At 43.5% G+C, this 16,912-nt stretch overlaps 1 protein-coding gene across 1 annotated transcript in view; it reads right to left on the bottom strand.

Annotated features, from left to right (window-relative positions):
* Window positions 1-424: 424 nt before the first annotated feature.
* Window positions 425-16,912, bottom strand: part of LOC311112299 (integrin alpha-4-like) — a 36,556-nt gene continuing 20,068 nt past the window's right edge. Inside the window, exons 24-28 of the mRNA XM_084155352.1 lie at window positions 5,084-5,416; window positions 4,712-4,837; window positions 4,525-4,620; window positions 3,258-3,377; window positions 425-2,894 (exon numbers count right to left, since the gene is read on the bottom strand). Of these exons, the coding sequence (XP_084011478.1) occupies window positions 2,826-2,894; window positions 3,258-3,377; window positions 4,525-4,620; window positions 4,712-4,837; window positions 5,084-5,416 (744 nt within the window). The 3' untranslated portion in view covers window positions 425-2,825. The remainder of the gene's footprint in view (window positions 2,895-3,257; window positions 3,378-4,524; window positions 4,621-4,711; window positions 4,838-5,083; window positions 5,417-16,912) is intronic.

The following is a 16,912-nucleotide window of genomic DNA, read 5'->3' as shown; positions in this document are numbered from 1 at the left end:
CACAGGTGGACTCCATCTCAAGGATGATCAATGGAAACAGGATGAACCTGAGCTAAAGTTCGAGTCTCATAGCAAAGGGTCTGAATACTTATGTAAATAAGGTATTAATTTTTTTATTTTTAACAAATGTGCAAACATTTATAAAAACCTGTTTTCACTTTGTTGTTATGGGGTATTTTGTGTAGATTGCTGAGGAATTATTTTGAATTTAATCCATTTTAGAATAAGGCTGTAATATAACAAAATGTGGAAAAAGTCAAGGGGTCTGAATACTTTCAGAAAGAACTGTACATGCTACACATACCTTATTGTAGGTATCTAAAATAATCATTGTGAAAACAAGAATGGGTGACATTTGATTAGAACCAGGCAGTCAGACTCCGCATACAAAATGACAACAACACTTTGTCTCCCTACACAGGAGTAACTTTAATCATTTACAGCATATGGCACAAAAAATCTGTTACAAAAACAATGCTGCAATTTAGATGGCATCACAATGTAAACTATTAGAATTTAGACTATAACATTTTCTGAGACATTTCCAAAATGTGAGTTGCATAGAAAGGCATAGTTGCATTTCAAAAGCTGAGCATTTTTTCTAGTTACTATATGAAGTGCTGTTTGCTTTTGTTCATGTAGGTTAATCTCAGTATCAAGATATCTCCTGTCAGATATAAAGTGCATTTATTTTGTCATTTTCCACTGAATTCATATAAGTTCACATACAAAAAATAGTTCACATTTAAAGTGTGTCTATTTGCCAGTTTTTCTCATGAGACAGTCACTGATTAAAGGGGAAGTTCAATATTATACAACTTAAAGGGCACGAACAGTCAACCTGTACACCCGCACATTGACCCAGTACCGGTACCCCCTGTATATAGTCTCGTTATTGTTATGTAATTTATTGTGTTACTTTTTGATATTATTATTTTTGTAAACTTTAGTTTATTTAGCAAATATTTTCTTTACTCTATTTCTTGTATAGCATTGTTGGTTAAGGGCTTGTAAGTAAGCATTCATAATTGCGGCGGAGGGGATGGCTGCCATTTTATGGGCTCTTAACCAACCAAGCTATTTTGTTAGTTTTTTTGCATTGTTTGTAATTTATTTGTTTCAAGCAGATCACCATAGTCCCTGTGCCCAAGAACACTAAGGTAACCAGCCTAAATGACAACTGACCCGTAGCACTCACGTCTGTAGCCATGAAGTGCTTTGAAAGGCTGGTCACGGCTCACATCAACACCATTATCCCAAAAACCCTAGACCCACTCTAATTTGCATACCGTCCCAACAGATCCACAGATGATGCAATCTCTATTGCGCTCCACACTGCCTTTTCACACCTGGACAAAAGGAACACCTATGTGAGAATGCTATTCATTGACTACAGTTCAGCGTTCAACACCATAGTGCCCTCAAAGCTCATCACTAAGCTAAGGACCCTGGGACTAAACACCTCCCTCTACATCTGGATCCTGGACTTCCTGATGGGCAGCCCCCAGGTGGTAAGGGTAGGTAACAACACATCCGCCACGCTGATCCTCAATACGGGGGCCCCTCAGGGGTGCATGCTCAGTCCCCTCCTGTACTCCCTGTTCACTAATGACTGCATGGCCAGGCACGACTCCAACCCCATCATTAGTGGTAGGCCTGATCACCAACCACGATGAGACAGTCTATAGGGAGGAGGTCAGAGACCTGGCCGTTTGGTGCCAGGACGACAACCTCTCCCTCAACGTGATCAAGACAAAGGAGATGATTGTGGACTACAGGAAAAAGAAGAGGACCGAGCACGCCCCCATTCTCATCGACGGGGCTGTAGTGGAGCAGGTTGAGAGCTTCAAATTCCTTGGTGTCCACATTACCAACAAACTAACATGGTCCAAGCACACCAAGACAGTCGTGAAGACTGCACGACACAACCTATTCCCCCTAAGGAGACTGAAAAGATTTGGCATGGGTCCTCAGATCCTCAAAAGGTTCTACAGCTGCACCATCGAGAGCATCCTGACTGGTTGCATCACTGCCTGGTATGGTAACTGCTCGGCCTCCGACCGCAAGGCACTACAGAGGGTAATACGTACAGCCTAGTACATCACTGGGGCCAAGCTTCCTGCCATCCAGGACCTCTATACCAGGCGGTGTCAGAGGAAGGCCCTAAAAATTGTTAAAGACTCGAACCACCCTAGTCATTGACTGTTCTCTCTGCTACCGCACGGCAAGCGGTACCGGAGCGCCAAGTCTAGGTCCAAGAGGCTTCTAAACAGCTTCTACCCCCAAGTCATAAGACTCCTGAACATCTAATCAAATGGCTACAGCAGACTATTTGCATGTGACAAATACAATTTGATTTAATCAGATTGGATGATATTTGGATGAAACCAGATCATAGTAGGATGACAAAAGAATGAAAAATGACTGTTGCTGGTATATCGATAACGTTTGACTATAAAGTTACTGGCTTCCTCCTCTGAATTCAGGAGGCGGGATTACTAAGGCTTTGTGTGACACCATATGAAGCCGGTCATTTTAATACACCAATGGTAATATCTTATTCTCTTACCTAATTCAAATAAGTATCGCCTTGAAGCCATCATCGCAGAAGGTGCGTTCGCAGAAGGGTGTGGTTTACATAGCTAGCTAGCTAGCTAGTTAGTCTACTGGTGACAAAATTTGACTGCAGGGTGTCAGCAAATATAATTCATGTTAGATGATTAGACTACTTTCAGGTTGAGTAACCATCTAACATTATGTTGTACTGAATTTCCCCTTTAACTATGATATTGTATCATATATTTGTTTTGAATCACTGTCCGTCCTCAGTAGTCCCAGCTGTGACTTCGGATATTCTCCATCTTTTGCTCATACTTACTCTTAAAGAATCCACTCTGTGAACAAAGTCCTTGATTTAGTACACCATGAAAACAGATACGCACAGTTCTAATTGTTAACAATTAACAATTGTTAATTGTTACTTTGTTAAAATATAATTATAGTGATGATGTATGGTCTTAAAGACTGTAGATGAAATGCAGCAGTAGCTTAGTCTGGCATAATACACATTCACATGATGCATAACAATTACATAAAGAACCAATAAGAACCAGAAAATGAACCAGTAAGAACCAGGAAATGTACCAGTAAGAACCAGGAATGAACCAGTAAGACGCAATCAATTAACCAGTAAGAACCAGGAAATTAACCAATAAGAACAAGGAAATCAACTAGTTATTATGAACTAGGAAATGTACCTTCCACATGCAGATGACCAGCAAGGTAAGGATGAGGAGGCCTAGTAAGAGACTGGCCATGATGATGGACAGCTCAATGACTGGCTTCAGTTTGTGGCTTTGATGGGCCTCCAGGACAACCTGGAGAACATAGATCCAATTATGTAAGTGATAAACAACAATGCTGTGGATGTTATTCCTATTGTTCCACAAAATGAGTGCCTTTTGATATTTTAAGTAGGAATTATGCACCAATGTTGAATTTAAATTGATATTGAAAAAAAAATACTTATATTCAATAAGTGCCCTTTAATATAGACCACATGGAGAATTCAATAAATCAGATTTTTTTATGAGGAAAGACTTGCTAAAGTGGCAAAATTAAGCATTCTGAAATGTCCCTCCGAGCACCCTCTGTGACTTCCAGGCAGATTGTAACGAACTTAACCCCAACATTTCTCCAAATTGTCACCATCATTGTAAATTATTTTGTTGCTTTAACAAAGTCATTTCTGAAGATTATTATTAATTTAATGTGATTAGTGATTCATTTTAAGGTAAAAAACAAACAAACAACCTGTCCCAAATTTCTAGGTCAACCCTGTTACGTGAACTGAACTCTCGTTTTAACATGGTGAAACTATTCCTTTTATAATATTTTTTTTCAAAGGAAATCATAGTGAGCTGAGCTTTTTCTATTGTTTTGGGCCATTTTCTGTTGTTTTGTGGTGGAAAACTGAGCATAACACGTACACCCTGTTACCCATAGATAGACAGGCTAGAAATGTAAAAATATATTAAATGTGGAACACAAGCATCCATTTCCCCTGTCACAAGGGGATTCATGGCTGATTTAAGATGAAAACATCAACCCTGTTTGTTACGGTCAACCCTGTTACTTTATTTGGCACTTAATAGGCACTTACTATAGTCATTTTGTTATTTAACATCTTGAGATGGGAAAACATGTTTTTTTATTAAGTTGAACATGTGCTCTTTATGATAGGATGTTAAAATTAGGTGAAGTCAAGTTACACATTTCAAAAGGCACCAAATTGGTAGAATGACCCAAATACATTGAAGATAACAGGCTGTGTACAGGTTTGTAGCAACCCTAGCCTAGAGAAGCTTACAATCTCCCACAAGTGGGTTTACCCTATAGGAGCAGTGGTTAGCAAGTTTGCCTATGCTCTGAGAGACCTGGGTTTGATACCCACAAGGGACCCACAGTTGCCATTTACTCAGTAGATTTGGGGATTCTCATGAAAATATGAAGTGTTTGACTTACCACTGTAATGGGGTCTTCTTGTAAGAACCAAATAAATGGGTCCTTCTTGGGCGATATGACAGCAGTGGTCTCTAACAGCATGACACCATGTCTTCCCTTAGGGAGAAAGATGGGGGTAAATGTCACCTAAATACTTATTAATTTACGTAAAAACCTATACAATTAGTATACACTGCACAGTCCTCACCGGTGAGATGTTTAAAACTCCCGAATTCATTTCGACCTCCATTTCAATTGTGGCATCTTTCCCAATGTCCATGTCTCCAAGCTCACACACCGCGTACAGACACAGAGCATCCTCTTTCATACAGTACTGGACAAAAAGACAACGTCCTCCATCATACAATTGTTCATAGTTTTACTCATCAACGCCCAGTACTGATTTGAAATATGTACACAGTTAAATCCACATTTCTCCCATTGACATGAATGCATGATTTCAACATACTTTTCTGAAACTCAAAAATACAGTATCTACAAGTTAGGATTTGTCCAATGGTGTACTGTGTTCTGGTCACAAAGTGGCTTCCAAGCAAAACATTGTAACAAACTTACTTACCATATGTCTTCTACTTCTTTTCGTGAAGAAGAAGAAAAGTTCATTCAAGGGATTGGAGTAGGGCAGATCACACTCATCCTCAATAACACTAGTCCAGTTGCTCACATTGGCCCGATAGGGTGTGCTAGTCCAATTGTTGTCAGTGGTACTGGAAGTATTAGCCGAATAATGGTGAGTGGTGCTGGATCTATTCGTCCAATAGCTGTCAGTGGTAGTTGTCACATTCAACCAAACACTGTCAATGGTACTGGCTCTCTGGCTTCCATACATGTTGCCATGTGTACTGCTGGTCCCATCAGTGGAGTTTCGAACGTAACACCACCCAGAAGATGACTGTGTGTGAGAGACAAAGTAATGTGAACACCAGGATAAGTCAGTTCTATACATACAGTGAGGGAAAAAAGTATTTGATCCCCTGTTGATTTTGTACGTTTGCCCACTGACAAAAGAAATGATCAGTCTATAATTTTAATGGTAGGTTTATTTGAACAGTGAGAGACAGAATAATAACAAAAAAATCCAGAAAGATACATGTCAAAAATGTTATAAATTGATTTGCATCTTAATGAGGGAAATAAGTATTTGACCCACTCTCAATCAGAAAGATTTCTGGCTCCCAGGTCTTTTATACAGGTAACGAGCTGAGATTAGGAGCACACTCTTAAAGGGAGTGCTCCTAATCTCAGCTTGTTACCTGTATAAAAGACACCTGTCCACAGAAGCAATCAATCAATCAGATTCCAAACTCTCCACCATGGCCAAGACCAAAGAGCTCTCCAAGGATGTCAGGGACAAGATTGTAGACCTACACAAGGCTGGAATGGGCTTGTGTAGACCATCGCCAAGCAGCTTGGTGAAAAGGTGACAACAGTTGGTGCGATTATTCGCAAATGGAAGAAACACAAAAGAACTGTCAATCTCCCTCGGCCTGAGGTTCCATGCAAGATCTCACCTCGTGGAGTTGCAACGATCATGAGAACGGTGAGGAATCAGCCCAGAACTACACGGGAGGATCTTGTCAATGATCTCAAGGCAGCTGGGACCATAGTCACCAAGAAAACAATTGGTAACACACTATGCTGTGAAGGACTGAAATCCTGCAGCGCCCGCAAGGTCCCCCTGCTCAAGAAAGCACATATACAGGGCCGTCTGAAGTTTGCCAATGAATATCTGAATGATTCAGAGGAGAACTGGGTGTAAGTGCTGTGGTCAGATGAGACCAAAATGTAGCTCTTTGGCATCAACTCAACTCGCCGTGTTTGGAGGAGGAGGAATGGAGGTGGAAACATTATGCTTTGGGGGTGTTTTTCTGCTAAGGGGACTGGACAACTTCACAGCATCAAAGGGACGATGGACGGGGCCATGTACCGTCAAATCTTGGGTGAGAACCTCCTTCCCTTAGCCAGGGCATTGAAAATGGGTCGTGGATGGGTATTCCAGCATGACAATGACCCAAAACACACAGCCAAGGCAACAATGGAGTGGCTCAAGAAGAAGCACATTAAGGTCCTGGAGTGGCCTAGCCAGTCTCCAGACCTTAATCCCATAGAAAATCTGTGGAGGGAGCTGTAGGTTCGAGTTACCAAACGTCAGCCTCGAAACCTTAATGACTTGGAGAAGATCTGCAAAGAGGAGTGGAACAAAATCCCTCCTGAGATGTGTGCAAACCTGGTGGCCAACTACAAGAAACGTCTGACCTCTGTGATTGCCAACAAGGGTTTTGCCACCAAGTACTAAGTCATGTTTTGCAGAGGGGTCAAATACTTATTTCCCTCATTAAAATGCAAATCAATTTATAACATTTTTGACATGCGTTTTTCTAGATTTTGTTGTTGTTATTCTATCTGTAACTGTTCAAAAAAACCTACCATTAAAATTATAGACTGATCATTTCTTTGTCAGTGGGAAAACGTACAAAATCAGCAGGGGATCAAATACTTTTTTCCCTCACTGTAACAGAGACATGGATCATGTTCATTAGGATAAACCAGGAGTCTTTAACCTTTTTTTGCCCAGGGACCCCCGCCTAGGCAAATTGGCAACACAGCGACCCCCATGATATGTTAGCAAAAAATAAACCTCATGTCTTTTCTTATCATCAGGTGAATGATAATGGCAAGGAGAAGTAATCAACATTTTAATATTCATCGATTTGGTAGATAGTTTTTCATTATTATGAATTCCCCATACAGGGCCGTCCGCTCATTAAGGCAGAATTAGGCTGCTGCCTATGGTGGCAGATTGACTAGGGCAACATTTTCTGAGCTAAACTGGCCAAGATGCACCTCCAACAATGAATAAAACCTCACATATTTCTGTCCAAATCCTATTTATCTCAACTAGTGGCATACAGGCTTTTTAGGCGAGCGCTGATGCCGCCCTGTGATAAGCAGTGCCCACTGTGATAAGCAGGGACTCCAAATATTTATCTTGTCCATTCCCAGTACGCCTCTCCAGGGTGCTGTTGGAGAGTCGGACGGGATGTTTATCTCCCCCCCCCCCCAATATTCTGAAATTGCATTTTTTGTCCCCCCCTAGATATATCATTACAATGTGATTTTTAAAAAAGGCAGCGGTGTGCTTTAGGACCATGTGGTCGCGACAAACAGCTGTTTGGAGTGTTCAGATGGCTGGATTTAGGACCACATGGACGCCACAGAGCGGGCTGACAGGCTCATGTGAAGGAAAGGCTTCTGGAAGGCTGGCTGGACAAGCACGGGAGAGTTGAGCCTAGTTCAGTGTGTATGTGTTGCGCTCTTTCACCGAGTTGTAAAAGCAAGCAGAGCAGAAACTGGCTACTCTTTAGTTGACTGATGTAGCTGGCAAGACAACAGCTGTTTAACTTTTTACAGTGCAATGTGAGTTTGTTTTTGTCAGTATGGCAATGTAATGTTATTGATCTGTCAGTTTCCCTAGCTAATACCCTACTTTTCACACTGACACAGTAATAAACAGCTCTAATGTTACAGGCTTCACTGTCTTGGTGCACAGTTGAGGTCTGCGCAAGACCAATTTCTTCATCCTGCTCCTTCCTGCACCGGCAGCTTTTCATACCACACCCTTTCTGCACCAGCTGGCTTCCTGTCCGACTCCCACCCGCTTCCGCAAGAACTGGTTCCAAACCCAACCGCAGTTCCGTAATGTTATTTTAGGCTTATGTGACACAGCTCACTTGCCAGTCATGGTCCCAGCAATTTTGCGCCCTATAGGCAATATGAAACGCACAAAAATAACATTACCTGAGATTCTCACATGGCCCTTATATCTTTATTACTGTGCTAGATCAGCCAATATGGTAGATGTAGTTTGAAGAGAGCAGAGTTTGAGAGACTTTCACATTTTCTTGATCTATTTTTATAGCCTACCTTTTAGGAGTGGGAAGATTTTCAGAGAAATATGGGTGATCAATATTTAGGACTTTCTAGGCAATGTAGTAAACTATAGCCTAATCATAGGCCTATTTAGGAAGTACATTTCCTTGGAACGATAACTGCCCCGTGTTTCTCCGCTCACGCATAGGCTATAGCCTACCTGGCTACTTAACTTGAAGCAACAAGAATGATGACAGCAACACTTGCTACGTTTTGCATAGGCCTATAGGATATAGCCTACCTTTTAGCAGGACGATTTGCAGGCAGAGACAAATAAATGGGTAATAAATACTTATTGAAAATGAAAAGGCCGCTCACCATTGTAGCCTAAATGATGTGCGCATTGTGCCTTTTTCCTTTTCAATGATGATACAGAATTTGTATTGAAAGTTAACTGCCACGTGATTCTCCACCCATGTACTGTAGGCAGCCTACTCTATTTCAATGAGACCACACATACTAGGCACACTTGAACGCTCATGCCCAACTAGGAGAGGTAGGCTACTGAAGTTGAAGCGGCTAATGCTGTGTGTGAATAATGCGAAAAAGATTTGCTTTTAATACAATAGGTAGGATAACGCATACAAAGCAGAAAGAGGACTGTTTCCAAATAATATGTGGGACAACAAAAATACACTGAACTAAAATATGAACACAACATGTAAAGTTTTGGTCCCATGTTTCATGGGCTGAAATAAAAAATAAATGTTTCATATGCACAAAAAGCTTATTTCTCTCAAATGTTGTGCACAAATGTGTTTACATCCCTGTTAGTGAGCATTTATCCTTTTCCAAGATAATCCATCCACCGGACAGTTGTGGCATATCAAGAAGCTGATTAAACATTACACTGAGGAGTATTTCTGTCTGGAATAAAGCCTTTTTGTGGGGGAAAACTAATTCTGATTGGCTGGGCCTGACTCCCCAGTGCCCTCCAAGGCCCACCCATGCCTGCACCCCTGCCCAGTCGTTTGAAATCCATAGATCAGGGCCTAATGAATTTATGTCAATTGACTGATATCCTTATATGAACTGTAACTCAGTAAAATAGTTGAAATTGTTGCATGTGCGTTTATCTTTTTGTTCAGTATATTTCCATCCCAAAGTCATCTGTCTGACCGCCCGCTCCCGCCCACAGACAGTGCCTCAATGATCTCTATTTGGACCCGCAGGTCCCGCAGGCATCCCATGGGAATGCAGACCTCTAGTACTCCTGAGTGGCGCAGTGGTCTAAGGCACTGCATCGCAGTGCTAACTGTGCCACTAGAGATCCTGGTTCGAATCCAGGCTCTGTCACAGCCGGCCGCGACTGGGAGACTCATGGGCGGCGCACAATTGGTCCAGGGTAGGGGAGGGAATGGCCGGCAGGGTTGTAGCTCAGTTGATAGAGCATGGTGTTTGCAACGCCAGGGTTGTGGGTTCGATTCCCACGGGGGGCCAGTATAAAAAAAAAATATATGTATTCACTAACTGTAAGTCGCTCTGGATAAGAGCGTCTGCTAAATGACTAAAATGTAAATGTAGTGCACAGTCAATACATAACACTATGCTCATCATGTCCTCTGCTCTTGTCCTTCTAGACCTGTCTGCTGCCTTTGATACTGTGAACCATCAGATCCTCATCTCCGGTGCGGCTCACTCTTGGATTGCGTCCTACCTGACCGGTCGCTCCTACCGCGTGGTGAGAAGCTGTCTCCGCACCACGTGCTCTCACCACTGGTGTGCCCCAGGGCTCAGTTCTAGGCCCTCTCCTATTCTCGCTATACACCAAGTCACTTGGCTCTGTCATATCCTCACATGGCCTCTCCTATCATTGCTACGCTGACGATACACAACTAATCTTCTCCTTTCCCCCTTCTGATAACCAGGTGGCGAATCGCATCTCTGCATATCTGGCAGACATATCAGTATGGATGACGGATCACCACCTCAAGCTGAACCTTGGCAAGACGGAGCTGCTCTTCCTCCCGGGGAAGGACTGCCCATTCCATGATCTCGCCATCACGGTTGACAACTCCGTTGTGTCCTCCTCCCAGAGTGCGAAGAGCCTTGGCGTGACCCTGGACAACACCCTGTCGTTCTCCGCTAACATCAAGGCGGTGACCCGATCCTGTAGGTTCATGCTCTACAACATTCGGAGAGTACGACCCTGCCTTACACAGGAAGCGGCACAGGTCCTAATCCAGGCACTTGTCATCTCCCGTCTGGATTACTGCAACTCGCTGTTGGCTGGGCTCCCTGCCTGTGCCATTAAACCCCTACAACTCATCCAGAATGCCGCAGCCCGTCTGGTGTTCAACCTTCCCAAGTTCTCTCACGTCACCCCGCTCCTCCGCACACTCCACTGGTTTCCAGTTGAAGCTCGCATCTGTTACAAGACCATGGTGCTTGCCTATGGAGCTGTGAGGGGAATGGCACCTCCGTACCTTCAGGCTCTGATCAGTCCCTACACCCAAACGAGGGCATTGCGTTCATCCACCTCTGGCCTGCTGGCTCCCCTTCCTCTGCGGAAGCATAGTTCCCGCTCAGCCCTGTCAAAACTGTTCGCTGCTCTGTCAATATCAGTGAATGATACAAAGTTCCATCTTGAATTGATGGGTAGACCTACAGTAGCTACAGGACAGCAACTTAAGCTTAAAGCTAGTCTGGGATCTAGGAATAATTGTCATTTCAATTGATTATATTCTTGGATAAAATTATGTATAAATGTACACCAAGGTAATTCTTAGTCATGACTCATCATAGGAGGATCAGATGGTGAAAGGGGTCAAGCAGCCAGGGAAGACCAGTAAGTGACGGAGCTGAGGTGAATTTTTGCAGATACAACACTTCATTCTCTCTGTGCAGCAAACACTGGACAAGTCGGATGCTATTTTAAGGCAATCTGACAAATCTCCAATGTTGATTTACAAACTCTATCAAGGGTAGATAGAGGCTGTAAAACTAAAATGTGAGGAAGACCTGGTAGAAGCTATTGATGATGAATGGATACAGATATGTTTGAATGCCATGTATATATCAGACATAAATTACTGCAGTTTAAGACCATCCATAGAACATACTATATACTCAGAAATGTTATTCCTCTGCTGGAGGTGTAAAACACAAAAAGGGACATATTTGCGTAGGCTTGCTGAATTCTGGCAAAGAGTATGTTCTTTTATCTCAGTATGTCTACAGATTCTCCCTTCTCCCTGTTCTTCTTTGCTTGGAAATGTTGATACTGGAGACTGTTATCTGAAGAAACTATGTAACCAAGCATTTATATCAGCTAAGAAATGCATTGTCATTAATAGGAAGGTTGGTTATCCTCCCACAATGTCAAGTTATGTATCACTGGCTTTGATTTATTACAAGATTAAGGGTATACTGGGCAACTTTCATAAGGTCTGGATGCCTTATATGGAATACAGTATGACTAAAGGAGTCTGTATTGAAAACATGCCCACTGTAAGGTTCTGTATTTGTTTTCTTAGTTCACCTTGTGTTCTTGTACGTAGCCCTGTTTCTTTGTGTTCTTGAACGTAGCCCTGTATTTCATTTTTGTTCATTGATTTCACCTGTGTTAGTTACTCACCTGGTCTCATCAGCTCCTTATTTAGTTCATTTCTTTGTGTTTGTGCCTTGTGAAGTATTGTTCGTTTTGACTCTACTAACCCCTTTCCTTGCTCGTTTGTGAGAACCAGTTGTATCCTTCAGTCCTAGTTTTGTATCACCTGCCTGTTTGCCTACCTGTATATGACCATTGCCTGCCTATGACCACGATCCCTGCCTTCTGCGAAGGCATAATAAACACCTGCCGTGCTCTGCGCGTTAATCTACACCGTTTTCTCCCTGAGTGTTCATTACAGAATACCTCCACCTTCAGTGGAGCTACAGTGGCGCCTAAACCCGGCAAGAGGAGCATATGAAGGTAATCGGCCATCTTCTCTGCAAGCCAATCCCTACTCCTCCGATGCCAGGTATCATAACCCATAGCCCTCCTTCATTCATATCCATGCCTGGAAAATATGACGGTTCACCTGGGAAATGTCAGGGATTTCTGATGCAATGCAGAAAATACATTGAGCACAACCCCACTAACTTCGCCACCGACAAGAGCAGGGTGGATTTTGTTGTGCCATTTCCACACCCTCTTCAAAGAGGTATTGGATCACTCTCCTTCCGGTCGTCCTATAGGGGACCTCCTCATAGACCTTAAACAAGGACGCAATTCAGCTGCCGTGTATGCCCATCATGGCTGCAGGGAGTGGATGGAGTGAGGCTGCTTTACTTACCGTCTACCGAAGAGGGCTCAACAGGGAACTTCAGGCGGAGCTGGCCTGTAGATGTGACCTTCAGGATTTAAATCAATACATTCGTATGTCCATCTCCATCGACCACCTCTTCGCCGACCGCCGATAAACTCTGCCACCCAGGAACCCGAAACCTTTTCTTTCCATGATTCCGTCATCCTGTCCGAGTCTTCCAGAGCCCATGCAGTTGGGTCATGCTCCTCTCCTGTGTATCGAACGTCAAAGGCGGATCCAAGAAGGGCTCTGCCTATACTGTGGAGGGAAAGATAATCTACTCAGCCATTGCCCTGTTCGTCCCCCACGGAGAGATGAGAAGGGTCCGTATTTCTAAATATCTCCCAGAAGCAATTCTCCATCCCAGTATTGATAACCGTGAAGGGGGTTACGAAGTACGTAGAGGGCTTGATAGATTATGGAGCAGCAGGTAGTTTTATCGATCACCAGCTAGTACAAGAGCTTGACATTGATCTTACACCTGTCACCCCTCCCTTAAGGATTAACACCCTGGACGGGCAGCCATTGGGCACAGGCTTCATTACGCACCTGACACAGAGTGTTACCCTCCAGATTGGAGTCTTCCACACCGAAACCATTCAACTCATGGAACTCTATCCCACAAACAGCCACTCATCCTCGGACACCCCTGGCGTTGTCGTCACGACCCTCCCATCTCGTGGCGACTAGGTGAACTACTGTCCTGGTCTTCTACCTGCTTCACCAGTTGTCTCAGCCTACCCTGCAGAGCCACCACCATTGAGGACTCTGTCTCTGCAGTGCCACCCATCATACTATCTGAATACGCCCAGTACAGCAATGTCTTCAGCAAAATCAAGGCCTCCACTCTGCCACCACATTGCCCGGGGGACTGTGCTATTGACTTACTCCCTGGAATGTCCCCACAGAAGGGCCATATTTACCCCCTATCTATCCCATAAAATGAGGCAATGGAGAACTACATTGATGAAGCACTCAAACGGTTTCATTCGTCCTTCTTCTTCCCCGGCTGCGTCCAGCTTCTTCTTCGTTGGAAAAAAGGACGGTGGTCTTCGTCCATGTATTGATTACAGTTCCCTGAATGACGTTACGGTCAAGAACCGTTTCCCTCTTCCTCTGATCCCAGCGACCCTTGAACAAGTGGGCCACGCCAACATCTATACAAAACTCGACCTGCGGAGTGCTTATAACCTTGTCCGTATACGTGAAAGCAATGAATGGAAGACGGCCTTTATCACCGCACGAGGGCACTACGAATACCTGGTCATGCCCTACGGCCTTACTAACGCCCCCGCCGTCTTCCAAACCTTTATGAACAAGGTTTTCCAGGATATGATCAACCGCTTTCTCATTGTCTACATTGATGACATCCTGATTTACTCCCACTCCCTGAAGGAACATATACAGCATGTACAAAGGGTTCTTCAACGGCTCCTTGACCATAACCTTTATGTGAAGACTGAAAAGAGCACTTTCCATGTAACCTCAGCAGTCACTTCTTCCTTGCTTAGCGGCCTTTCAGGTTATGTCGATATAGGAATCATTTTACTGTGGATATACAGTGAGGGAAAAAAGTATTTGATCCCCTGCTGATTTTGTACATTTGCCCACTGACAAAGAAATGATCAGTCTATAATTTTTATGGTAGGTTTATTTGAACAGTGAGAGACAGAATAACAACAAAATCCAGAAAAACGCATGTCAAAAATGTTATAAATTGATTTGCATTTTAATGAGGGAAATAAGTATTTGACCCCCTCTCAATCAGAAAGATTTCTGGCTCCCAGGTGTCTTTTATACAGGTAACAAGCTGAGATTAGGAGCACACTCTTAAAGGGAATGCTCCTAATCTCAGTTTGTTACCTGTATAAAAGACATCTGTCCACAGAAGCAATCAATCAATCAGATTCCAAACTCTCTACCATGGCCAATACCAAAGAGCTCTCCAAGGATGTCAGGGACAAGATTGTAGACCTACACAAGGCTGGAATGGGCTACAAGACCATCGCCAAGCAGCTTGGTGAAAAAGTGACAACAGTTGGTGTGATTTTTCGCAAATGGAAGAAACACAAAATAACTGTCAATCTCCCTCGGCCTGGGGCTCCATGCAAGATCTCACCTCGTGGAGTTGCAATGATCATGAGAACGGTGAGGAATCAGCCCAGAACTACACAGGTGGATCTTGTCAATGATCTCAAGGCAGCTGGGACTATAGTCACCAAGAAAACAATTGGTAACACACTACGCCGTGAAGGACTGAAATCTTGCAGCGCCCGCAAAGTCCCCCTGCTCAAGAAAGCACATATACAGGGCCGTCTGAAGTTTGCCAATGAACATCTGAATGATTCAGAGGGGAACTGGGTGAAAGTATTGTGGTCAGATGAGACCAAAATCGAGCTCTTTGGCATCAACTCAACTTGCCGTGTTTGGAGGAGGAGGAATGCTGCCTATGACCCCAAGAACACCGTCAAACATGGAGGTGGAAACATTATGCTTTGGGGGGGTTTGTTTGCTAAGGGGACAGGACAACTTCACCGCACCAAAGGGACGATGGACGGCGCCATGTACCGTCAAATCTTGGGTGAGAACCTCCTTCACTCAGCCAGGGCTTTGAAAATGGGTAGTGGATGGGTATTCCAGCATGACAATGACCCAAAACACACGGCCAAGGCAACAAAGGAGTGGCTCAAGAAGAAGCACATTAAGGTCCTGGAGTGGCCTAGCCAGTCTCCAGACCTTAATCCCATAGAAAATCTGTGGAGGGAGTTGAAGGTTCGAGTTGCCAAACGTCAGCCTCGAAACCTTAATGACTTGGAGAAGATCTGCAAAGAGGAGTGGAACAAAATCCTTCCTGAGATGTGTGCAAACCTGGTGGCCAACTACAAGAAAAGTCTGACCTCTGATTGCCAACAAGGGTTTTGCCACCAAGTACTAAGTCATGTTTTGCAGAAGGGTCAAATACTTATTTCCCTCATTAAAATGCAAATCAATTTATAACATTTTTGACATGCGTTTTTCTGGATTTTTGTTGTTGTTATTCTGTCTCTCACTGTTCAAATAAACCTACCATTAAAATTATAGACTGATCATGTCTTTGTCAGTGGGCAAACTACAAAATCAGCAGGGGATCAAATACTTTTTTCCATCACTGTAGATACTTTTGTATCTGTTTCCTCTAGAATCTTGTTTTCTTAGTTCACCTTGTGTTCTTGTACGTAGCCCTGTCTTTCGTTTTTGTTCATTGATTTCACCTGTGTTAGTTACTCACCTGGTCTCATCAGCTCCTTATTTAGTTCATTTCTTTCTGTTTGTGCCTTGTGAGGTATTGTTTGTTTTGACTCTACTAACCCTTTTCCTAGCTCGTTTGTGAGAACCAGTTTTATCCTTCAGTCCTAGTTTTGTATCACCTGCCTGTTTGCCTACCTGTATATGACCATTGCCTGCCTATGACCATGATCTCTGCCTTCTGTGAAGGCGTAATAAACACCTGCCGTGCTCTGCGCGTGAATCTACAACTTTTTCTCCCTGAGTATTCATTACACCCACGTCAGGGTAGATACCTACAGTTGAAGTCGGAAGTTTACATACACCTTAGCCAAATACATTTAAACTCAGTTTTTCACAATTCCTTACATTTAATCCTAGTAAAAAGCCTTCCATAAGCTTCCCACAATAAGTTGGGTGAATTTTGGCCCATTCCTGCTGAAAGAGCTGGTGTAACTGAGTCAGGTTTGTAGGCCTCCTCGCTCGCACACGGTTTTTCAGTTCTGCCCACAAATCTTCTATAGGATTGAGTTCAGGACTTTGTGATGGCCACTCCAATACCTTGACTTTGTTGTCCTCAAGCCATTTTGCCACAACTTTGGAAGTATGCTTGGGGTCATTGTCCATTTGGAAGACCCATTTGCGACCAAGCTTTAACTTCCTGACTGATGTCTTGAGATGTTGCTTCAATATATCCACATAATTTTTCTTCCTCATGATGCAATCTATTTTGTGAAGTGCACCAGTCCCTCCTGCAGTAAAACACCCCCACAGCATGATGCTGCCACCCACGTGCTTCACAGTTGGTATGGTGTTCTTGGGCTTGCAAGCGTCCCCCTTTTTCCTCCAAACATAACGATGGTCATTATGGCCAATCAGTTCTATTTTTGTTTCATCAGACCAGA

This window comes from Coregonus lavaretus, assembly GCF_964263955.1.
Source record: "Coregonus lavaretus genome assembly, chromosome: 38".
In the NCBI taxonomy this organism is placed as follows: Eukaryota; Metazoa; Chordata; class Actinopteri; order Salmoniformes; family Salmonidae; genus Coregonus; species Coregonus lavaretus.
Note: the sequence above shows the minus strand (reverse complement) of the source record. Positions and strands in the feature narration are given on the sequence as shown.